The sequence below is a fragment of the Rosa chinensis genome, chromosome 2, assembly GCF_002994745.2.
Source record: "Rosa chinensis cultivar Old Blush chromosome 2, RchiOBHm-V2, whole genome shotgun sequence".
NCBI classification, from domain to species: Eukaryota; Viridiplantae; Streptophyta; class Magnoliopsida; order Rosales; family Rosaceae; genus Rosa; species Rosa chinensis.
The window spans coordinates 41,294,513-41,318,773 of NC_037089.1; the positions used below are offsets into that span (position 1 = coordinate 41,294,513).

Below are 24,261 nucleotides of genomic sequence, written 5' to 3' on the forward strand. Positions count from 1 at the left end.
TTCTTTGAAGATATTTTTCCTTTCAAAACCCGAATTCCAAAGGAAGTACATATTAGAGACAAACCTTCTAGCTCAACTACAATTGAAAATGCAGAACCTTTAGATCCTAGAAGGAGTAAAAGGGCTAGAGTAGAAAAGAAATTTGGAGATGATTTCTACACTTTTTCAATAGAAGGAGAATCCACAGCTTATCAGGAAGCCACTTCATCTATAGATGCACCTTTTTGGAAAGAGGCAATAAGTGATGAGTTTCAATCTATGATCCAAAACAACACTTGGGTGTTAACAAACTTGCCTCCTGGAAGCAAAGCAATAGGTTGCAAATGGGTGTTTAGAAAGAAATTGAAACCTGACAGAAGTATAGACAAATACAAGGGTGTTTACACAAAAGAAGGACTTAGATTACTTTTACACTTATTCACCTGTCACTAGGATTACCACTATTAGGACTTTAATATCCTTAGCATCCGTACATAATCTAGTCATTCACCAAATGGACGTGAAGACCGCATTTTTGAATGGAGATTTAGATGAACAGATTTACATGGAGCAACCTGAGGGATTTATAGTTAAAGGTCAAGAGCGCAAGGTGTGTAGGTTAGTTAAGTCTTTATATGGCCTTAAGCAAGCTCCTAAACAATGGCATGAAAAGTTTGACAAAGTGATCCTAGATTATGATTTTAAGATCAATAGTCATGACAAATGTTTATACTTCAAAGTAGAAAATGGGGAACACGTGATTTTATGTTTATATATTGATGATATACTGATCTTTGGGACAAATTTGGAGATTGTTAATAATGTAAAATCATTTCCATCTAGGAATTTTGACATGGGAGAAGCCCATGTGATTTTAGGAATGAAAATTGAGAGAAACCCTGAAGGTATATTTTTGAGTCAATCTAGCAACATTGAAAAGATGTTGAAGAAGTTCAATTATTTTGAGGTCAAACCCGTGTCGACACCTTATGACACAAACGTGCACTTGAAGAAAAATCAAGGAGAACCTTGTTCACAATTGAAATATTCCCAAATGATAGGTTCTTTACTTTACATTGCCAATAAGACTAGGCCAAATATTGCTTATGCAGTTGGGAGACTAAGTAGATATACACATAACCCTAGTAAGGAGCATTGGAATGCTTTGGAGAAAGTCTTTAAATACCTTAGAGGTACACTTAATTACTCATTATGCTATAAGGGATTCCCTATTATGGTAGAGGGTTATAGTGATGCAAATTGGATAACAGATAATGCGGATGTGAAGTCTACTAGTGGTTATATATTCTTATTAGGAGGAGGAGCAATTTCTTGGGGATCAAAGAAGCAAACTATAATTACTAGAAGCACCACACAATCAGAACTTGTAGCTCTAGATGTCACTTGTACTGAGGCTGAGTGGATTAAGAGTTTGTTGACGAAAATACCTTTAGTAGAAAAACCCTTATCTGCTATACCTGTACATTGTGATTGTAATGCAGTCATACACTTGCTAAAGCAATCTCACACGAACCAGAAGATGAACATACATATACATGTGAGATATAAATCTGTGAAGGGCCTAATTAGAAAGAGCATCGTCACTTTAGACTTTGTAAGGTCAAAGAATAATATTGCAGACCATTTGACTAAGGGTCTTTCTAGGAGCAGAGTCCTAGAATTGTCGAGGGGGATGAGATTAAGCCCACAAGGGAGTCACCTAGGGAGGTAACCCAACTTCAATGATTGGAGATCCCATGAAGGAAGTTCAATGGGTAGAAACAATCCATACTGCGTGACTCATTAAGCACTATTTTATATGATGGAGATATCCTAAATGAGATATTGAGATATTCTCTGCTCATCCCTATGACATGATTGCCATATAGTGTGACGTTAGGAAGGGACTTAAAGTATCCCTGAATGAGTTTCGAGGCGGGCAATCTCTCGCGGGATGCAGGTCACATGTTCCCTTGGAGAACTCACCTAGTGAGAGTCGTCGTGAGGCCGCGACCGTGAGAATTGGGCTATTCTCTAAAAACTCTCATGAGAATCAAGATTGAGCGCATGGCCATAAATAGCGCTACCCCGCATCCAAATCTTAACCAATACTATGTGTGTAATACATTGAAGTTTGATCAAAGGGGCTGAGTTCAAGATTGAGGTTCCTCATTGATGCGCTCATGGCAAGCGCGCAATTTAACCCTGAAAATATCGTTAGTAGTATAAGCAAATAGGGATCGTTCTATCCGGGGATTGAGGGTACACTTGTAATTGTGAAACAAATAAAGAAAAGTATTATTTACAAAAATAAAATAAAGAATATAAATATATACAATTGTATAAACAAATAAAGAATTAAAATAATAAAGTATTATTTACAAAAATAAAATAAAGAATAAATATATACAAGTAAACACAAATAAGGGGGGGGGGTTTAGGATTCTTAAAATTAAAATAAATAAAGTAAAGAAAATGTAAAAACATATATACAAGGGTGGAACGCAAGGAACAAAGATCAAAATCAATTCCATGTAATCAAATTCGATTCAAACCCTATAATTGTTCTTCCAAGTCATGAGAGAGGAGTTGATCATGTGAAACATTCGAAAGCAAATGATTTCCCATATTTTACTTTTCAATGCTAATTAACCTAAGCGAAAGCACCTAGATTAATCCTATCAAACATGCAATCAAGCCCTAGAAAGCTAGTCAATCATGACATGTTCAACGCATTAGACATAGAGAAAGGCTATCAACTCAAGTGTACAACTTAGTTATGGAAAAGTCCACCTAATTGCAATCCTCTTCAATTAAATTCGATTCTTGTCCAGAACCTTTACTACTTTTGATTCAAGTTACACAAAACGAAAAGTCGATTTCATGTTCTTAAACCTAGCACCAATTACATGCAAATCCTATAAGTGTCGACCCAAATAAGATAAACATATAAAAGTTTTCTGTAAAGCAAATTTAATCGAACAAACTCACATAAGCAACTTAGAATCACAATTATAGAATTCAAAAACTTTATTTAAACATAGAAATTGGGCTTAAACTTTGCCCTAAACGTTAGGTTAACAAGAACAAGTTCATACGAAATCAAACAAGGAAACCAAAAAGGTTACAAGGAAAAGGAACGAATTACACCGTGAGTGGAGATGGAGATGGAGAGCTAGATGGTTGGATCTTGAATCTTGGAAGCAAGCCTTCAAGGTGGATGATGGAGGATATGATCTTCACGGCTCCTTCTTCTTCTTCCTCTCCTTGCTTGAAAATGCAGAAACTTAAAACTAGAGAATGGAAAAGGAAAATGGAAAGGAAATGGAGAGACAAAGAAGATGAGATGGATGAAGGAATATGTGACTAAGAAAAATGGAAAGGAAATGGAGAGACAAGGAGATGAAATGGATGAAGGAATATGTGATTGAGAGTGAGAGGAGAATGTGTTTAAATAGGGAAGAAAAAGAAGAGTGAAATGATGAGATGAAGAAAAATAATGAAAGTGGAGTATGAAAGTGGTTTGTAAAATATGTAAAAGATGAGGTAATGATGAAAGCAAAGCATGAAGGTGAAGAAATGTGGAAGTGATGATGATGTTTTAGAGTAGAAAAAATGTATCCAAGGAAAAAGAAATGCTTTCTTCATATGGGTGGGAAACATGAATATGTGGTGTTGAGCTGTTTTCAGGTCAGTTTCTTCCCCTTTATTCCTTCAATTATTTCTCCATCAAAACTTCAGAATGAGCCTTCGACTTCTTCATAAAAAATGTTCCACTATGAGTGTAGATCATCCTGACAAATTTTTAGAGCTTTATTCCATGTGGTTGGGCCGGAAATGCTGTTGGACCTCTTACAGGTCCAGTTTTCCGGTTTTACTTATGTAGAAAATTGGGCTGATTGTTTGAAGGCCTTCCACTCATATTTTTCTCTGGAACTCTTCATAAGAAATGATCATTTGGGTGTCTAGAATGTATCTGGAGATTTTCAGCTCATTTCAAGTTCATTTGGTCAGGTGGCCGCTCCTTCTTCCTTGCTTGGCTCTGATTCTCCTAGCCGGAGTAAGAAAATATTCAAGGTTGACTTTTTAGTGCATTTTCATTCTTCTCCATCATTTCTAGGTAATTATGGACGTAACACTCATTTCTTCTTCATCTACTCCAATGTACCTAAAATTAGAAATTAAGTTAAAAATCGATTCGTTAAGGAATAACTAAGCAAAATGTGAGGAATTAACATTTAAAATATCACATTAAAATGCGCCTATCAAATTCCCCCACACTTAGCTTTTGCTAGTCCCTTAGCAAAACAAAAAAAAAAAAAATCCAAAACAGAACAAAGACTTGACAAAAAGCAAGTAAATGACTCTATTGCTCCTAACTGTTGTCTCAGAGACTCCAAACTCATGGCTTTCACGTTAAACACTTAATCAAAATCACAAAGATAATTCCATGGTTAATAAACCTGTGACATTCGTATGACTAAGTAAGATATGGAGAACTTAAGTTATACAGTGAATGATAGCATGTTTCGAACAAGTCCAATCCAAACTCACAGGGCATACTCTCGATTTTTCTCTCAGAAATGGCTATGCTTAAAAGCTTCACACTCAAGTATATGCAAGAGAACAAATTGTAAGGCAACAAACAGCTTGCATATTTCATCAATAAACACATTTTGTGAAGAATTTTTAAAGACCTCATGAATTGACTAAGTGCACAAATGGACCTAAACCATAAGCTCGACTGCGTAACTGACTCCACTAACCAAAGACTGCCCATCTCAAGGATCAAGTCAGCATTTAAAACAGGTTGTAATGGGGCTAAGCTAGGGTTTTTGAAATGAAGATTAAGGATACAAAAAATCCTAAGGACCTAGCAGAGCATATAAGGACCACCTTATGTCATCATTTTTGTAGACCAAATATCATTGTTTTGGGCCAAACCTTCACTCTAACCAACATGGGAATGGACAAAGGCATAATTTTCAACTTTGAGCCTTCTACAAATTTGCAAGTCCAAAACCACACTTCAACATTTTCCCAAGAGTTTTCTTCTCTTTTGCCGCTTTTCTTTCTTTCTCTTTTTTTTTTTTTTTTCAAGGCAAATTTTTTTTTTTTTTTTTTTGTTTTTTTGTTTTTCTTGGATTTTCCCCACCCCACACTTGTCTTTCATCGTCACCCCTACATACTATGTCATGCTCTACTAAGTCCTTAAGACAAGGGTAGAGATATCCTGTACTAAGCTCATGGTAGGGTAGTGAGGGTGATGAAACAAAGGTTTTCAACGTAGGCTCAAAGGGGTTCATTCTAAGGAGTCCCACGACGGGCACAATTTGGGACACATGCTTGTTTGGCTATGGTGGTTACCCTAATGCCTTCTATCCTATCCAGGATCAGTGCATATTATGGCATACAAGTTTTGACAGTCACAACAGCCGAGTTCTAGTACTCTCTAGTCCATTAAAATCTATGGCATATGATCATTGGATTTTCAAAGAAAGATGAGGTTTTGCATATACAGCCATGAAATTCTGAATTTATCAATAAGCACTCGAAAAGAAAGTATTTTAGCTCAACAACTCACTTAGGGTCAAATGAATTAGACTTAATCCTAGGATGCTTAATGAACCAAGTTACAATCCTATCTCAAATCTTCATACAAGCATCACAATGTCGATTAACCACAGAATTCAATTAAGTCCTATTTTGATTGTGAAAACCTTCAGCCATGAATTCGGAGACATGTTCATCCTAGACGTTAAGAGCATCCTAAGACTCAAAAACAAAAACAAAATTAACCAAATTTTTTTTACATTTTTGACATTTTTCGATTTTTTTTGTATTTTTCAATATATATGACTTTTTGACATTTTTTGATTTTTTTTTTTTGTATTTTTCAATATATATGACTCAAGATAAAAGTGTAAATCCCTTCCCCCACACTTAAATATTGCATTGTCCTCAATGTATTCAATAATAAGCATGCAATGAAACACTTAAGCATATAGGGATGAAATTTACGAAAATAATACTAAGTACAAATAAGTAAAAACGAAAAATAAAAGATAAGGATAAAGAAAGCAAATCTGATTTGCATGGGTTGCCTCCCAAGTAGCGCTTAGTTTTAACGTCTTCTCAGCCTAGACGTGGTTTCTTCTTGTCCTCAATTAGTGGAACCTTCAAAGCCTCCCTTTGGGTTTGGAATTGTATTGCTTGGAAGCTTACCACTCTCATGAAACTTGGTCATGAAGTCCACTACTTGTCCCATTTGCTTCTTGAGCTCTGCAATGTCCTTGGTATGGTTCTGTTGTCCTTGAAGCAAAGTCCTACGGAGATGCAGACATGGCTTAGTATAGTGTATAAATTTTTTTTTTTAATTTTATATATATATATATTTTTTTTAATTTTTTAATTTTTTTTGTAAATAGCTGAATTTAAAAAGACTGAATAAATGCAGTTTTTTATTTATTTATTTTTTTTTTATAAAGGACTCAAAAATAAAAGACAAAAATATATATAGGACTCAAAATGAAAGACAAAAATATAAATCTCTTCCCCCACACTTAAATATTGCATTATCTTCAATGTAATCAATTAAAAGCATGCAATGAAATAAGTAAGCATAGATAGAAGACATTTACGAAAACAAATCCTAAAATAAAAACAATAGAGAAAAATTGAAAAATAAAAAGAAATAGGGAAAGAGAAAGCAAATTTGATTATATTCTGAATTGGGTTGCCTCCCAAGTAGCGCTTGTATTTTACGTCTTGCAGCCAGACGGTACCTACATTAAATAAAGTTAGTAACTATAATTAACAAAGAAATACAAAATAAAAACAAGTATAACTATTAATTACAAACTACAAGTATAATTAACAAGTATATTGTACATAAGACACAAGTTAAGTACTCAAGTGAGTATAAAACGTGAAAAGTATTTTTACAAGTTTAAAGTGTGAAACAACAAAATAATTTACACGTATAGAGTATTCACAAGTATTTCTTTTATTATAAACATTATTGATATTGAATCAAATTCCAAGCGGTAAATCAAGTGGACGTGCGGCCCAAGTATAGTCGCCTAGACACAAACTCCCTTTCAAATCGTTTGGGCAACCTTACTGAAATGGCCAGGTGGGGGAGGACGAACACGAGAGGAAAAATCCATTTTGGCATGAGCTACTCCCACATAGTGGTTTACGCCCATTTGCAAGCACTTCTGGATTCAAAAACCCGTCATGAACGTTATCCCCTTCCTAGACACCATTCCACATAGGCTATACTTACTAAGATGAAAAAGTTCATAAGTGTGAAGACAATTCAACAAGTGTTAATAAAGGCCGCCCTCAACCTTAAAGGACCTGAGCTAGGTACCAATAAGGGGTTTAGGCCAATATTAACAAAAGAGACTTCACCTATTCCTCTCAATTTACAACCTACAATTAAAATTCGTGTTCAATAATATAAATAATATTTAAACTAAGTTTTAAACAATTTATATACAACAAATATATACAATAAATGACACAATTTAGCAAGTGATTTTTCAATCCCCGGCAACGGCGCCAAAAATTGATGCGCTCATGGCAAGCGCGCAATTTAACCCTGAAAATATCGTTAGTAGTATAAGCAAATAGGGATCGTTCTATCCGGGGATTGAGGGTACACTTGTAATTGTGAAACAAATAAAGAAAAGTATTATTTACAAAAATAAAATAAAGAATATAAATATATACAATTGTATAAACAAATAAAGAATTAAAATAATAAAGTATTATTTACAAAAATAAAATAAAGAATAAATATATACAAGTAAACACAAATAAGGGGGGGGGGGGGTTTAGGATTCTTAAAATTAAAATAAATAAAGTAAAGAAAATGTAAAAACATATATACAAGGGTGGAACGCAAGGAACAAAGATCAAAATCAATTCCATGTAATCAAATTCGATTCAAACCCTATAATTGTTCTTCCAAGTCATGAGAGAGGAGTTGATCATGTGAAACATTCGAAAGCAAATGATTTCCCATATTTTACTTTTCAATGCTAATTAACCTAAGCGAAAGCACCTAGATTAATCCTATCAAACATGCAATCAAGCCCTAGAAAGCTAGTCAATCATGACATGTTCAACGCATTAGACATAGAGAAAGGCTATCAACTCAAGTGTACAACTTAGTTATGGAAAAGTCCACCTAATTGCAATCCTCTTCAATTAAATTCGATTCTTGTCCAGAACCTTTACTACTTTTGATTCAAGTTACACAAAACGAAAAGTCGATTTCATGTTCTTAAACCTAGCACCAATTACATGCAAATCCTATAAGTGTCGACCCAAATAAGATAAACATATAAAAGTTTTCTGTAAAGCAAATTTAATCGAACAAACTCACATAAGCAACTTAGAATCACAATTATAGAATTCAAAAACTTTATTTAAACATAGAAATTGGGCTTAAACTTTGCCCTAAACGTTAGGTTAACAAGAACAAGTTCATACGAAATCAAACAAGGAAACCAAAAAGGTTACAAGGAAAAGGAACGAATTACACCGTGAGTGGAGATGGAGATGGAGAGCTAGATGGTTGGATCTTGAATCTTGGAAGCAAGCCTTCAAGGTGGATGATGGAGGATATGATCTTCACGGCTCCTTCTTCTTCTTCCTCTCCTTGCTTGAAAATGCAGAAACTTAAAACTAGAGAATGGAAAAGGAAAATGGAAAGGAAATGGAGAGACAAAGAAGATGAGATGGATGAAGGAATATGTGACTAAGAAAAATGGAAAGGAAATGGAGAGACAAGGAGATGAAATGGATGAAGGAATATGTGATTGAGAGTGAGAGGAGAATGTGTTTAAATAGGGAAGAAAAGAAGAGTGAAATGATGAGATGAAGAAAAATAATGAAAGTGGAGTATGAAAGTGGTTTGTAAAATATGTAAAAGATGAGGTAATGATGAAAGCAAAGCATGAAGGTGAAGAAATGTGGAAGTGATGATGATGTTTTAGAGTAGAAAAAATGTATCCAAGGAAAAAGAAATGCTTTCTTCATATGGGTGGGAAACATGAATATGTGGTGTTGAGCTGTTTTCAGGTCAGTTTCTTCCCCTTTATTCCTTCAATTATTTCTCCATCAAAACTTCAGAATGAGCCTTCGACTTCTTCATAAAAAATGTTCCACTATGAGTGTAGATCATCCTGACAAATTTTTAGAGCTTTATTCCATGTGGTTGGGCCGGAAATGCTGTTGGACCTCTTACAGGTCCAGTTTTCCGGTTTTACTTATGTAGAAAATTGGGCTGATTGTTTGAAGGCCTTCCACTCATATTTTTCTCTGGAACTCTTCATAAGAAATGATCATTTGGGTGTCTAGAATGTATCTGGAGATTTTCAGCTCATTTCAAGTTCATTTGGTCAGGTGGCCGCTCCTTCTTCCTTGCTTGGCTCTGATTCTCCTAGCCGGAGTAAGAAAATATTCAAGGTTGACTTTTTAGTGCATTTTCATTCTTCTCCATCATTTCTAGGTAATTATGGACGTAACACTCATTTCTTCTTCATCTACTCCAATGTACCTAAAATTAGAAATTAAGTTAAAAATCGATTCGTTAAGGAATAACTAAGCAAAATGTGAGGAATTAACATTTAAAATATCACATTAAAATGCGCCTATCACTCATATGGAAACTATCATCACTAAGTGTAGGTTTAAGCCCGGAAGGCACCTACACCTACTGCATAGTATTATGTTGCCCCTATGTATATATATTATTTTCTTTGCTTTTAAAGATTTTAAAACCTTTTGTGGGGGATTGTTGGTATTTTAAAAGATTTTAAAATCTTTAATTTAATTTAATTTGATTTTCAATTGTAACTTATGCTTTTAATCCTATAATTATTTTGGGGGTTATAGGAGTTTCAATTTGGATTCAATTTTCTGATTTTATGATGTGTTTTGTGATGGAGGTTACATGAGATAATTGGAGCCTATAAAAGGAAAAAATGTTTCCCAAGTTGTTAACAACAAAAGGATTATCTCTACTCCTCATTTACATACTACCACTTCGATTACTACTTTCCATATTTTACCATTATTTTGGGCAACGGTTCTGTGACTTGGAGATTCTATCCGACTGTGAACGTGCTCATAGCGGACTTTTGGTTGCTTGTATTGGGGTCGTATCTTGGAGTCTTGTAGACCATCAGCACCTGAACGTAGGGAGGCTACAAAAGCTTTAGGACAGCGTCTTTTGACGTGCTTCACTATACCAGGCTTGTTTTCTCACCTTGGTTTTACTATATATATATATATATATATATATATATATATATATTAGCCTATCTATTTTTATCTTAACTTTTCTTTCTTTTATTTTACCAAATTTATTTTCTATTTTAATCAATTTTACAAAGGAAAAAAAACCCAAATTTTTACAACAGTTTTCCGAATGCTTATGTTGCTTACATAATCTTGCTGACTATACCAGTTATAGTTGCATCTGCAGAAAGAAACTTCTCCAAGTTGAAGTTAATCAAGACTTATCTTTGATCAACTATGTCACAAGAAAGATTGAATGGATTGGCTATGTTATCAATTGAGAAAAAAGTGGTTGAAAAACTTGATTATGCAAACTTAATTACTATGTTTGCCTCCAAAACTGCAAGGCGAGTGGTATTTAAGTAAACATTTGATGCTTCAAGGGAGCGTGTGATGTATGATGATCTCCAAATATAGCTTCTTGTCAACGTTTCTAGCTTTAGTTTTGTTTTGTCTAGTTCATCTTTAGTTTATTTCTTATATTTTTAATTTGGCTATATTTTTAGCTTAATCTTTTAAATATTGTTTTAAGAAATCTTCGGATATATTATTTACTTATAATCTAAATATTTTTAGATATTACATGTTGTTTGTTGTTTTACTATCAGATTTTGAGTTTATAGCTTTAGTTTCAGATTTTTTTTTTAATGCACACTATGATTTGAGGGTCCAGCTCCTAGAGTTCGCCTAAGGTCTGAAAATCTCAGGTCCGGGCCTGCTTCCTAGCAGAGCAGTGAAGCCATGAAACAAAAGAGAAGAGATAAGAAACGGATAGAAGATGAAGAGAGCAAAGATTTTGGTAAAGACGATTCGAAAAACAATGGGGCAAAATACCGGTTGGTGGATTTCACCTCCGACTCTCAAAACAGATATGCAATAGAGAAAGAAAACTTTAGAAGGAGAACAACTTTTACGTTTTCTCAACATGATAATGATATAGTTGAAGTTGAAGGTGGAGATGAATGAAAATGTAGCATTTTCTTTGTTCCATCATTTTGGGTTCATTTTGAGTCAAATTTTTATGTGTGTGTGTGTGTGTGTGGTTACATGGGGCCAAGGGCCAAAGACCCAAGCAAAAAAAAAGAAAAAAAAAAGAATTAAACTATGTTATTAGGCACCAGGTTGCGAAGAGAAACACCACAAATATCATCAACAATAATCTTATCCAGAACCACAATCCTACAATTAGCTGTCGAATTGAACTTAGCTAAATAATCAACGCTTCTTTTCCCTTATTGGAACATGTGTTTGACCTTAGACATTAACCCGTAGGGGGTGTAAGTCATTGTCAAATTCATGGATAAGCAGATGAGATTTAGGCTCAGTGGCATAACTTATGCTATGCAAAAAACTGCTTAAGGTGTGTTAAGTAGCAAAAGGTGTTTGGTAAAATTAAATAAAGCAGTTTATTTCAAAAGTTACACAATTAAGTTGCTACTTATAGAAGTTGGTAAAAAGTAGCTTTTATAAGCTAAAAGCCATAGCTGCTTTCAATTTAAGCTGGTGCAAGAAATGTGCAAAGTTTCAACAAACCCCCAATCGGAATATGACTCGAAATTCATTGTAAACTCTATTTAGAGGCTCAAAACAACCATTCAATACAAAAAGACGACCCTGTACGTTCTGACTGCTATGGCTAATTTAGGCCGTACCACTTGAATTGTAGCCATGCATGACTCAATAGTCACCATGTTAATGATCTTTCGGCTTCTAGTCTTTGATCGTTTCAGTCTAAAATAATTGTCATATCCTCCGTCTGAATTCTCATCTAGGTTTTATATTCCATCCTTTGACTTCATATATCTAAAATAGAATATGACAATTATAGCCGAGTTTTGTACATGGCCGAAGGCCCAAAATCCTATTCTCTCCGTTAGCCTTCCCCGACCATCATCAAGACCCTAATTTTGATTGGTACCCAGGATTTATTTTATTTAAACATATTGAAGAAGGTGGTTACTGGTTGAATAAAAACGCGTTAATGCAAGCATCAAAGTTCCAAACAGAACCCACTAACCTACTTTGAACGCAAAACCAACTCCAACTGTATTTTTTTTTTTTTTTTTTTTTTTTACTTTTAGTGCATAGTCGAAGTGGAAAACTAGAAGCGAGGTTAGGAGTGTGTGTTTTGTTGACTGAGAAAAATAGCCGGCAAAGGCCGTCTCATATATTTTTAATTATTTTTTTTATGCACAAATCAATATATAAGTTTTGAATACGCGTTGAAGTTTGAACAATCAACCCCAAAAAAAAGCCCCCTGCTTGCTTCTGCTGCTCTTTCTTGGTAATTAAGCCTCCGTCAATCCATTCATTGCTCAATTCTTGATTGCCTTTTTCTGGGTCTGTTTTTCTCAAGGTATTCATCTCACTTGCTCAAAAAAGTTTCCTACTTTCCGCAGCAACAGCCTTAGTGTTGAGTTTTTCTGGGTTTATTGATTAAAAAAGCTAGTGTCTTTGAGGTCTTGTTGGGTTGAATTTGGTGACGTGGGTATTGAATTTGGGTTGTTATAGTTCATTTTGCTGGCTGATCATTGGTCTTGACCTTGAATCGGGTGTTTATCTTAAGAAATGGGTATTGGATCAAGTATGTGAGGACATTTGATTGTGCAGGTAGATTCTTTGTTCTATAGTTGGGTAAAGAAGGAGGTTTGGATTGGTTTTTTTTTGGCTTGTGAAGGAGGGTTTTGGAGGGGGATATTTATTGTTTGTAGTTCAAAATGGGTTTAATATGTGGGAAGCCTTCTGCGGTTGAAGATAGCCGGGAAAGCCCACCAAAAAGATCGTCTTTGGCTTCGAGTAAGAGACACTCAGGGATCAAGGTTCCGCGGTTGAATTCTTCAAAAAGAGAGGTTGTTCGTACTAAAGATAGATTGGATGGTGCTGCTGGGGCCGGTGGTGCTGTGAAAGTTATGTTGATTGACAAGGCAATCAGTGGTTCTGTGCGATTATATGATGACCAGAATAAGAGTAAGAAGATAGAAAAGCCTGAGGTTACTGTTCTTGATCATCCGGGTTCAAGAAGAATTCCAAATGCTACTGTGGCTGAGCAGGTAGCCGCCGGGTGGCCTGGCTGGCTCTCTGCAGCTGCAGCTGAAGCTATCAACGGCTGGACACCTCGTCGAGCTGATACTTTCCAGAAGTTAAATAAAGTATGCTGTGTTCTTTACTTGATATTTGATACTCAATTTTTCTCATCTGGTCTTGTGTAAATATAGATCTAGACTGAGCTTTAATATTACCTTATTACTCCCTTTTTTTTCTTTCTTTTCTTTTTTTAATATTTACTGATTCTTGCTTTCTTCGTCATGTTTTGGCATCTACTTCTTTCAGATTGGGCAAGGAACTTATAGTAGCGTCTACAAGGCCCGTGATGTACTGAATGATAAATTTGTTGCTTTGAAAAAAGTAAGATTTGATAATCTTGACACTGAGAGTGTCAAGTTTATGGCAAGGGAAATCCTTTTCTTGCGTAGGCTTGATCATCCTAATGTAATAAAATTGGAAGGATTGATTACATCACGGACATCAAGCAGCTTGTACCTTGTTTTTGAGTATATGGAACATGATCTTACAGGACTTGCATCACGACCAGGGATTAATTTCTCTGAACCTCAGGTAGTTTGACAATTTTACACTTCTGATCATTCTAGTACTTTCACCTTAAGCTTAACTTTTGCTAGTCATCTTCATACCTAACTTCTAGAATCTTTATGTCATATTAGGTTAAGTGCTACATGCAGCAACTTCTCAGTGGACTTGATCACTGTCATAGTCATGGTGTTTTGCACCGTGACATAAAGGGGTCAAATCTTCTTGTTGACAACAATGGAATCTTGAAAATTGCGGACTTTGGCTTGGCAAGCTTTTATGATCCACATCACAGTGTTGCACTGACAAGCCGTGTGGTAACTCTCTGGTATCGACCTCCAGAACTTCTACTTGGAGCCTCTAAATATGGGGTTGCAGTGGATTTGTGGAGCACTGGTTGCATTCTAGGAGAATTATATTCTGGAAAACCAATCCTGCCAGGAAAAACTGAGGTAACAAATTTACAATTTCCTCCGCCTCTCCCCTTCTCTGAGATGCATCCATCATTTATGACCTCGTGGGCTGGATTAAATCATTGTTATACTGTGGAATTATCACAGTTTTAATTAGACTTAAGTATAAAATTGAATTATGACTCTATTTTCTTGATTCTTATTTTCAATTTTGGCTTATATAGACGTTGTTGAGATTGGAAGTTGCATGGGAAGTATATTTTATTTCATGTATAAGGGCTAGTTATAGAAGCTTGATTAGATATGATAATCATGTCATTGACAGAGTTTTTCACTAATTATATCTGCAATAATTCTTGGATGGTAATAGTTGAATTCAAATGACTCATCATTATATACAAAAAATAAAAGTTGACCAATCATTGTTATGGTCAACTGTAACAAGGAAGAGCCGTCTTATAAGCTCATATGTTCTTCAGAGGTACATCTGTTCTCTGTCCATTTCAGATTCGAAGTGAATTTTCCCTTCTGTCTTTTGACAGATAAACATATGCACATTTGTTAAGAAATCTGTTGGTTAATCGTTCCTCCAATATATCATGCTTGTATTGTATGAAAAATAAAGTTGAGACCAATCATTTTTATGATCTACTGTAATAAGGAAGAGCACAAATGGAATCATGTAAGGTTCATATGTTCTTCAGAGGTACATCTGTTCTCTGTCCTTTTCAGATTTGAAGTGAACTTACCCTTCTGTCTTCTGACAGATAAACATATGCACATATGTTAAGAAATCCGTTGGTTAATCATTTCTCCAATCTATCATGATTGTATTATATGGTGCCTATAAGCATCTTTATTCTTTATTATTATTATTATTATTATTATTTTGAGTAGTTTATCTGTATGTTGTAGGTTGAACAGTTGCATAAAATTTTTAAGCTCTGTGGCTCACCATCTGAGGATTATTGGCGTAAATTACACTTGCGACATTCAACAGTGATAAGACCGCCACAACCTTATAGAAGATGTGTTGCAGAGACTTTTAAGGACCTTCCTCCTGTTGCTCTGCAGCTTATGGAAAGTTTACTATCTGTGGATCCTGCTGATCGAGGAACTGCTGCTATTGCTCTCAGTAGTGAGGTGCTCGGATACAGACACACACACACACACATATATTTTTAATTGCAACACCACTAGTGTTATGAATGCTGATACATATTTTTGTATCTATTTATTATTATGAAGTGTTTAACAACGCTTTTTCTTCCAAACCAACAATAAGAATTCTATTTTAATAGCTGTCAAAACATTACCTGAAAACTTGCATTTTCTAAACCTCCTAAAAGAAATCAATGATTTGTTTTGTTTAGGAGCTGTTTATTGATAACCAATGGGGTCCATGAATTCTTTTAGCTGTAGTAACCATATAATATTCTTTCTACAGTACTTTACCACCAAACCTCTGGCTTGTGAGCCTTCAAGTTTGCCTAAGTACCCCCCAAGCAAAGAGATTGATGCAAAATTGAGAGAAGAAGAAGCTAGAAGGTACATTTTAATTCCTAAGATCGGTACTCTTTTGGATATTGTACAAGGATGATGGAACTTTAATTTTTGGAACACTTCTTTTAGGCAAGGAGCAAGTGGAGGAAGGGCACAGAAATCAGACCTAGGAACCAGAGGACCACCCTCAGCAATTTCTGCATCAAATGCTAATGCTGAGTCAACTACATCAGTACAGGTAACTTTATTTAAGTTTTTAATCCTAGTGTTGCGCCGTTGCGGCATGAAGTCTCGTCCTTTGGTTAAAATGAAGTTAATAGAAGTTTTTTTTTTTATAAATGTGGTGAAAAAAATTTAATATTAAGCAAACATACTTCTGAAATGAGGTTTTACACTCGAAAAGAAAAACTGATGTTTTCATTTGTTACCTAAGATAAGAAAATATAACAGTGGACCCTGAAAAAAGACATTAATATCAGAAAATGGAACTTTCCTCTTATATTCTACCAAGGGCACGGATTTACAATTGTCTTAAATCATTGTCTAAAATTATGATGTTTTGCAGCCATTTCTAGTTGACTTTGCCCATGGCTTAGATTTACTTAATTGTATGCCATAGGAGGGCAAGTTGTGTAGTGACTATCAATTCAACATGACCCCTTCGTTTCTGAACTCTTGAACTTTGTCTCTTAATTGAATCTGAGAGTTAGTTAAAACCTGTTATGGGCTTCTTGGACTTTTTGTGTTTCAAGCAGTGAATCCTTCACTTACAAGTGTCTTGGGCTTATGGATACTTTGTTTTTTAAACATTTAACTTCATGCTGTCCATATCGAATGTTAGAAGGAAGATACTAGGAATGTAGATGTATATATCATATCGGAGGTTAGCTCCCTCTACTACAGAATGCCAGTTGATTGAGTGTCACAAATCAGAACAAGTAGTTTGTTTTCCGAAGAATCTCAATTTTTTCTTTTGAGTATTATGCATCAAGATTAAACTGCAGCTTCTTTCAAAATTGCTTGGATGTACACGTTTCAAAAGAAACTTTCTTTTCTTTTCTTTTTAAGACATATTTCCATGGTCTTTGTTTATGGTTTTTGAAGATTTCATCTTCAACACATGCAGATCTTATATTATACTTTTGCTGTATAATTGTTTTGCCCTTTATTTTTGAAATTGAGGTGTGCTAATAGAAATTTTAAAATGCATCTGTCTCTGGTTTAGTTTTGTCTGATGTCAGTTCCTCTATACGCACAGAAAAGACAGGGATATTCCAATCCAAATATACGAAGCGAAATGTTCAATCCTCATAGGGAGGAAGCTGTTTCTAGTTTCATGATCGATCCATCCAAACAGTTGCGAACGGATAAAGACGCTAGAAAGGATTTCTCAGAGAACCATAATAAGAGGACTTCAGTATCCGGACCACTCATCCATGGACCTGCATGGGCTAAATCTGGGAGGGAACGTGGTGATTCTAATAGAACCAACTTGTCAAAGTTATCTGGTTTAGTATTGGCTAGGACGACTGCTCCCTCTGAAGATCAAAAAGAGAAACCAGGTACTTCACGGCCTGAAACAGCAAGACAAGTAGGCAGATTTCAAGGGTCATTTGATGGAGAGGATTTCACCAAAAGGCAGGATCAGATGCGTCACCCGCAGAGAATCACCGGTGGTCATCAGATAGAAGATGAGAAAGCAAATCTGGTTAGTTTTGTTTTTCTCTACAACATTCTCTTATCTCTTACCTGTCATAGTTTACCCAGTTTTTGTGTGATACCCTGGATTCTTGTCAGATTCTGTTTCATAGTTAGTTGAACTTGGATTGATCCTCAAAATTCTTTTCAGAATGGTCGTGGTTCCAAGGGAAACAAAATATATGTCTCTGGCCCGTTACTTGTTTCGTCAAACAATGTTGATCAGATGCTTAAAGAGCATGATCGTCGGATCCAAGAATATGCTCGACGGGCACGACTTGACAAGAATAGGCCTGGTAAGCAAGGGACGACAAATTCATCTTCTGCTTCAAGGCATTAAGCTGTATGAGCTATTCCATCAATCATTTCTATTCATTTTCCTCAACAAGCGTCGAGCAGGGTCCCTGGATCCCTTTGACCATATAACACATACACACACGGAGGAGAGATAGAGAGAGCTAAGCTCCCCTCTAATATAGTATTGTACCCTGTATAGTAAGTACTAATGTAAGAGTCCTGCTTCATCAGATAAGCCAGTCGCATACTTGGTAAGAAGAAATATCAGAATGACCAATTTTGGTGCTGTTGTACCCAGTCGCATACTTGTGCCAGCTTTACCCTTTATTAGAAAGAAAAAAGAGCTTCCATAGATTGATAATTCCAAATTGTACATATAGTTATCTGTTAGTCAAACTGGTACCTTTGTCTATTCTTTGGTATTTTTGGGAACCAAGTATGGGATGACCCTGCTGTGAGACTTGCCGATGGTAAAATAAAATTTTGCATTATGGGACACTTGCCAGAAAGAAGGTACGACCCTGTCAAGCCCACATGGGTAACTAATTCTTGTAAGTTGTACTGAGGTTTGATTAGTAAGGTGGAATGCATTCTGTGGGTAACTCTGAAACGAATAATCTTAATACAGTAAAACTGAAATATGCAATACAGTAAATAATCACTCATAATCTCACAGGATAAACCTAGTTTACAGTTCATCCAAATTGTTACAAAATAAAAATGTATGCCCAACAGCACTAATGTTACCAAATCAATAGTCAATGGTCAAATGCTGAAGTTGTATCCCTTGCGTCTGGAAGCAGTCATGATCATAGAAGTCAATAAAGCTCAACTTGAAACATTCAAACAAGTTTAAGCAATGCGAAGAAAATTAGAAACAAGGCCTTGGAGACAAACATAAACACGTTTTCAACAATGTCCAACTAATGAACAGTTCACAAAGAGGTCAATTAAGGTTTACCTTCATGAAGAAACAAGTGATAACAAAACTAGACTTATCTAAATACAAACATGATAGCCCCCAAGATGCACATGCACTTCCTTTGTTTAACAAGAACAAATAATTGCCTTCTGTAAGCTCTTTTTCTCTACCTCTAAATGTCTTCTCGACCAACCCTCTTTCTCTGCCTCAATATTTCAACCATACTCGTGCTTGAAATAACATTAATCCTCAGCTGCTTATCAAACTCAGTTTCATCCACCACCGAGTTTGTCTTCAACACCAACTTCAACTCCACCAGCCTCCTTCTCAATGGAAACGCCACAATCCAATCCTCCATCCTCAGCCTCACAGATGAATCAACATTCTCTATGGGACGTGCTTTGTATGCTCAGAAAGTCCAGACAAAACTCGCCAACTCTTCATCTCCAATTCCCTTCTCAACCTCCTTCATTTTCTCCCTTGCACCTGTCCAAGACCTCCAGCCCGGCCATGGTTTTGCCTTTGTGTTCTTGCCCTCTTCTGATTTAACTGGTGCCAGCTCCGCTCAGCATTTGGGTTTATTCAACTTCACCAATAATGGTGACCCCAATAACAGTATTCTTGGTATTGAATTTGATGTGTTTAAGAACCAAGAATTTGAGGATCCTAATAATAACCATGTTGGTGTGGATATTAACTCGCTCACGTCTATTCGTTCAGAGGCTGCAGGGCATTGGACTAGTAGTGAGGATGGTGGGAATTTCAAGGAGCTGAAACTCAATAATGGGGTCAATTACCAAGTGTGGATTGATTTTCAGGGTTCAACTATTAATGTGACGATGGCTCATGCAGGTGTTAAAAAGCCTCAGAAGCCATTGATCAGTGAGGTAGTTGATCTTTCTAGGGTGCTTTTGGATGAAATGTATGTGGGGTTTAGTGGAGCAACCGGGGCATTGGTAGAGAGCCATAGGATATTGGCTTGGAGCTTTAGTAATTCGAATTTTTCAATCGGTGACGCTTTGGTCACTCAGAATTTGCCTTCATTTGTGGTTTCTGAGGCCTACGTGTTTGGATCAAAAGAGTTTATTATAGGAATTAGTGTTGGTAGTGTTTTGGTCATTTGGTGTGGGGTTTTGGGGTATGTGCTTTTTGTGAAGACCAAAAGGAGGAAAAGGGATGGGGAAACGGAGGACATTGAAGTTTGGGAATCGGAATATTGGCCACACCGGATTGATTATCAAGAGATTCGTAAGGCAACGGAGGGATTTTCGGAGAAAAATGTGATTGGAACCGGAGGGATTGGGAAGGTCTATAAGGGGGTGCTGGCAGGAGAAGAAGTTGCAATTAAAAGAATTTCACATGAAGGTGAAGATGGGTTGAGAGAGTTCTTGGCTGAGGTGTCAAGCTTAGGAAGACTGAAGCATAGAAATTTAGTGGGATTGAGGGGTTGGTGCAAGAAAGAGAAAGGCAGCCTGATTTTGGTTTACGATTACATGAAAAATGGGAGCTTGGATAAGAGGCTATTTGACTGCACTGAGACAATGATGTTGAGTTGGGAAGAGAGAATAAAGGTCCTGAAAGATGTGGCTTGCGGGATATTGTATCTGCATGAAGGTTGGGAAGCTAAGATTTTGCATAGAGACATTAAGGCAAGCAATGTGCTGCTTGATAAGGATATGAATGCAAGGTTGGGGGATTTCGGGTTGGCCAGAATGCACCATCCGGGTGAACTGAGGGGCACAACGACACAAGTGGTTGGGACGGTGGGCTACATGGCACCAGAATTGGTTCGAACAGGACGAGCCTCAGCTGAGATTGATGTGTTTGGTTTTGGGATATTGATCCTAGAAGTGGTGTGTGGACGAAGACCGATTGAAGCAGGACAGCCAGGGTTGGTCGATTGGGTTTGTACATTAATGGAAAGAGGGGAAATGATTCATGGTCTTGATGAGCGGTTGAAGAGTGCAGGTGGATTTAGCATTGAGGAGGTTGAGAGTTTTCTTCGTTTGGGTTTGTTGTGCGCATATCCTGAGCCTCGTGGTCGCCCAACAATGAGGCAAGTTATGAAAGTTCTGGAAGGGGCAACTGATATAAGCATTGATCGGTCTGAAGGGCAAGAAGGGGAAGGAATTGAAGTAAATTTACTGCAAAAAATGATAACAACCTCAATGTGGTCTACTTACCCACTGAAGCTGGGAGGAAGGGGACACCCTACATTTGAAGATATCAAGCAATCTTTAGGTTCTTCATCATTGTTTGGATCAGACATAATTCGAGTTGGTAGATGATCAAGGATGTCAGGATTTGTTTGCTTTGGTTTTGTGTGTTCCAACACATTAAGATTGGTCCATTCTTATATACCAAATTTTGCAATACATTTACTTTCTGGATATGTCCATAACCCATAATTTACATAAATCAACTTGTCAAGTACAAATTAAACAACATGGAAACCACCCAAACAACCCAATAAAGAAATCAACTCCAAGACAGAACGTTGGAGAGCATCATTTGGCAAATTCAATAGTTGATCCAGATAGGCGTTTTTGAGCTAGACTTATATCAGAAAATGCTACCAGAAAGGCGTTTTTGGCAAATTCAATTGTGCAGTTTCATGAAGAACAATAAGTTACCAGAAACGGGAGAGAATATATGTAATAGTAAAGAACGGCAAGCTCAAAGAGAGATAACACGCATGAAACTTAACCTAAAGCATGCTGCCCATGGGATTAAGAACCAACAAAAACAAAGGACCTGATAACCAACCTGTCCGATAACTGTGAGACCATCCCAGTCAGAAAATGTTGCTTTTAGTCAGGCAATTGTCAGATCCTAGAGAACTTGCACACACCAAAGCTCCGCACTGGATTCAACTGTCAACACCATGTCCAACAGAAGCAGAGCTGTTTCGTCGCTCTCGATTGAGATCAGGAGAACTTGTTATGAGCAAAAGGAAATGAAATAGAAAGAAAATCCAAAATGACAATGCTCTTCCCTCAAAATGAAATATAACTTAGAAGTTTGCTCAACAACATAAATTACAAAAGACATATGCTCTTCCTCCTAATGAAACCGCAGTCCTGATGGCCTAGTGCCTCAAACTGGGTTTGAAGCATAAATAAATAACAGTGATGACTGTCCAAAAGACACATTTTCTTCCTTCCAGTAGTGGGGAGCGAGAGCCTAGCCTACCTACTGGATTTTGGGCATAAATAACCGACACTGATTTCCTTCCTTCCTAATCAACCCGCACCACAGTAGCGGGAGGGGATGATAAGGCCTCCCACTCCCACTCCCACTCCACTGTATTTCAGGCATAAACAAACAGATCAACAAGAGTCATTCTCCTCCTATAGTAGGAGTAGAACCAATTTCAATACCAAATAGTTTCAATGTGCTGTTGTTGAGGGTGCTGTTGGCCATATTCATCAACACATCTGCTGCAGCTTCCTCTACTTGTGTGAGCCCGGTAGTGCGCTTGCGCTTTGCCTTTGATGAGTCCTCCTCCGGTTTTGATTCTCCCGCAGTGGTGGAAGGATGTTTTGATTCTTGTGGAGTAGCGGGAGGATGTTTTGATTCTGCTGCAGTCGTGGAAGGAGTGGACTTCCTCTTCCTGCTGTGGATTGGTTCACCAGATGAGAATGCTGCTGCTGCTAACTTGTCATTCTTCCGGAGACGACAAATGACATAATCTCCAATATCAGCATCAAGCAGACTATACTCATCCAAATACCAACAAGCATGGTGTGGAGAGCCAACTTTCTCATACCGCAACTTCCTCTTCCGGCCAATTTGGTTTCCAGTTCTGTCATCAACAATGGGCTTGGAGACATCTCCTTCGCTCCAAGTACCGCCGGACCCAACCTTGCGGCCAATGCGTGAGCCCTTGGGGTTCACCTTCTTCAATTGTGTAAAGAAGAACAAGTCCTGGTTGCACAATTCAGCTCCCCTAAACATTTCCCATATCTCCCAAGGCTCTGTGCTTCCAAACAAATCAAACTCGTGCAAAAATTGATTCTCTTTCTTACATACCTCCACCGCCTCCACCACCTCCGCCTCCTCCTCCCTTGCCACCAGCTTCAGCCCTTTCTCGTCTTCGTCCTTGTTCTTCATGTACTCCAGTAATAGCAGAGGAGCCGCTTGCCCCTCTCCTTCCTTCTTCTCCTTCTCCTTCTCCTTCTCCTTCTTCTTTTTCTTCTCCTCTTCCTCCTCCACTGACACCAGCGCCAACACTTGGCCGGTCTTCTCCTTCTCTCCCTCCGCCCCCGCATCGCCTCCGCCGCCGTTCTTCCTCTTCTCTTCCTCCGCCTCCGCAGGCGGCGCGTGGCCTTCCTCTTCTTTGCCGTTGTCTTTGCTCTCCTCCGCCTCCGCCTCCGCCGCCGCTGTCTCCAATGGAGGCTCCTCCGGCGCCGGGAGGGCCTTAATTTCCTCCTCCTCCTCCTCCGCCGCCGCCGCCACCTCCTCGGCGATGAACGACAGGCCTCTGCCGCCCTTGCCCTTGTTCTTGTTGTAGAGAAAGTAACAGATCAGCTCCTGATCCGTAGGGTGGAACCTGAACCCCACCGGAATCGGTCCAGAAGCTTCCATGGACGCCGCCACCGATATGGCCAGCAAATCCCTATTCCCTCCGGTCCCGCCTCCAGATCTGTTGTTCTCCCGCAGCCGGCAAATGACGTAATCGGCGGATTTGATGCCGTCGAGACTGTACTCCTCCATGTACCAGCAGCCGTGCTGGTCGGAGAGCTTGTTCTCGTACCGGAACTTCCTCTTCCGGCCGATTGGGGTTTTGTTCTTCTTGTTCTTCTCGCCGACGAAAATGGGCCTGGACGGTTCGCCTTCGCTCCAAGTCCCCGTCCCAATCTTCCGATTGATTCGCGTGCCGTGGGGATTCACCTTCTTCAGCTTCGTGAAGAAGAACAAATCCTGGTCGTACAGATCCGCTCCGCCGTGGGCTTCCCAAATGTTCCAGGGCTCCGTCTCGCCATACAAATCAAACTCCGGCACCACCGCCGCGGCCGCGGCCGCCTCATCTTCTCCCTTGCTGACCTTGTTCTTCAAATACAGGTAGTGCCGGATGAGCTCGTCGTCGGTCGGGTGGAACCGGAAACCTACCGGAACGTAGGCCATCGTCGTTTACTTTGGACTGATTTTTTTTTTTCCTTTTTCAAAAAAAATCTGAATCGAATTTCGAGAAGTGGTGTTTTGAGGTATCCAATTGAGAGGATTGAGAATGAGATAAAGAGTTTCGACCCGTCTGGACTGGGAAACAAAGGATTGCAACGACCTAAACCTCATTCGTTTAGGAATTGCATTCCTTAAAGTGATAGGAAATTTCTTTATTTTTCCCATTTTCTTTTTCTTTTCTACGCTGCTGTCGTCTCCTTGTGCCATCTGTCCGCTGGACTCTCTTTTTTGTACCTGGCCTTCATTTCCCCCAATTTTACGATTCCGCCCACCTCGACCTTTTGACTTGTCTCTGCAGCCTGCAGCAGCTTCTTCTCTCAACTCTCTGGGATTGATTGCCTCGTCTGGTTTGGTTCTGTAAGA

At 37.9% G+C, this 24,261-nt stretch overlaps 2 protein-coding genes across 3 annotated transcripts; both read left to right on the plus strand.

The window, feature by feature from the left end:
* Positions 1–12,492: 12,492 nt before the first annotated feature.
* On the plus strand, positions 12,493–18,290 carry LOC112186328 (probable serine/threonine-protein kinase At1g54610). Of its 2 annotated transcripts, XM_024324705.2 has the most exons (9): positions 12,493–12,649; positions 12,904–13,442; positions 13,624–13,908; positions 14,016–14,333; positions 15,210–15,437; positions 15,742–15,842; positions 15,927–16,035; positions 17,056–17,505; positions 17,647–18,290. In XM_024324705.2, the coding sequence occupies exons 2-9, from the start codon at positions 13,011–13,013 to the stop codon at positions 17,833–17,835; spliced, it is 2,112 nt and encodes a 703-aa protein (XP_024180473.1). In that variant the 5' UTR covers positions 12,493–12,649; positions 12,904–13,010; the 3' UTR covers positions 17,836–18,290. The 2 variants fall into 2 exon arrangements, with proteins under 2 accessions (XP_024180473.1, XP_024180472.1); XM_024324704.2 differs by having other exon boundaries at positions 12,500–13,442.
* Positions 18,291–18,764: 474 nt separating this feature from the next.
* LOC112186329 (probable L-type lectin-domain containing receptor kinase VII.2) lies at positions 18,765–21,098 on the plus strand. The gene is made up of 2 exons (XM_040514633.1): positions 18,765–18,835; positions 18,874–21,098. Exon 2 carries the CDS (start codon positions 18,891–18,893, stop codon positions 21,000–21,002), a length of 2,112 nt encoding a protein of 703 aa, XP_040370567.1. The 5' UTR covers positions 18,765–18,835; positions 18,874–18,890; the 3' UTR covers positions 21,003–21,098.
* The last annotated feature ends 3,163 nt before the right edge of the window (positions 21,099–24,261 follow it).

What these genes read in the sequence shown, in the direction of transcription:
- LOC112186329 (XM_040514633.1), top strand. Translation starts at nt 18,891, where the DNA reads ATGTCTTCTCGACCAACCCTCTTTCTCTGCCTCAATATTTCAACCATA.
- LOC112186328 (XM_024324705.2), top strand. Translation starts at nt 13,011, where the DNA reads ATGGGTTTAATATGTGGGAAGCCTTCTGCGGTTGAAGATAGCCGGGAA. An exon ending in CTTTCCAGAAGTTAAATAAA is followed by an intron (nt 13,443 to 13,623) that starts GTATGCTGTGTT and finishes TACTTCTTTCAG; the next exon opens with ATTGGGCAAGGAACTTATAG. An exon ending in CTATTGCTCTCAGTAGTGAG is followed by an intron (nt 15,438 to 15,741) that starts GTGCTCGGATAC and finishes TTCTTTCTACAG; the next exon opens with TACTTTACCACCAAACCTCT.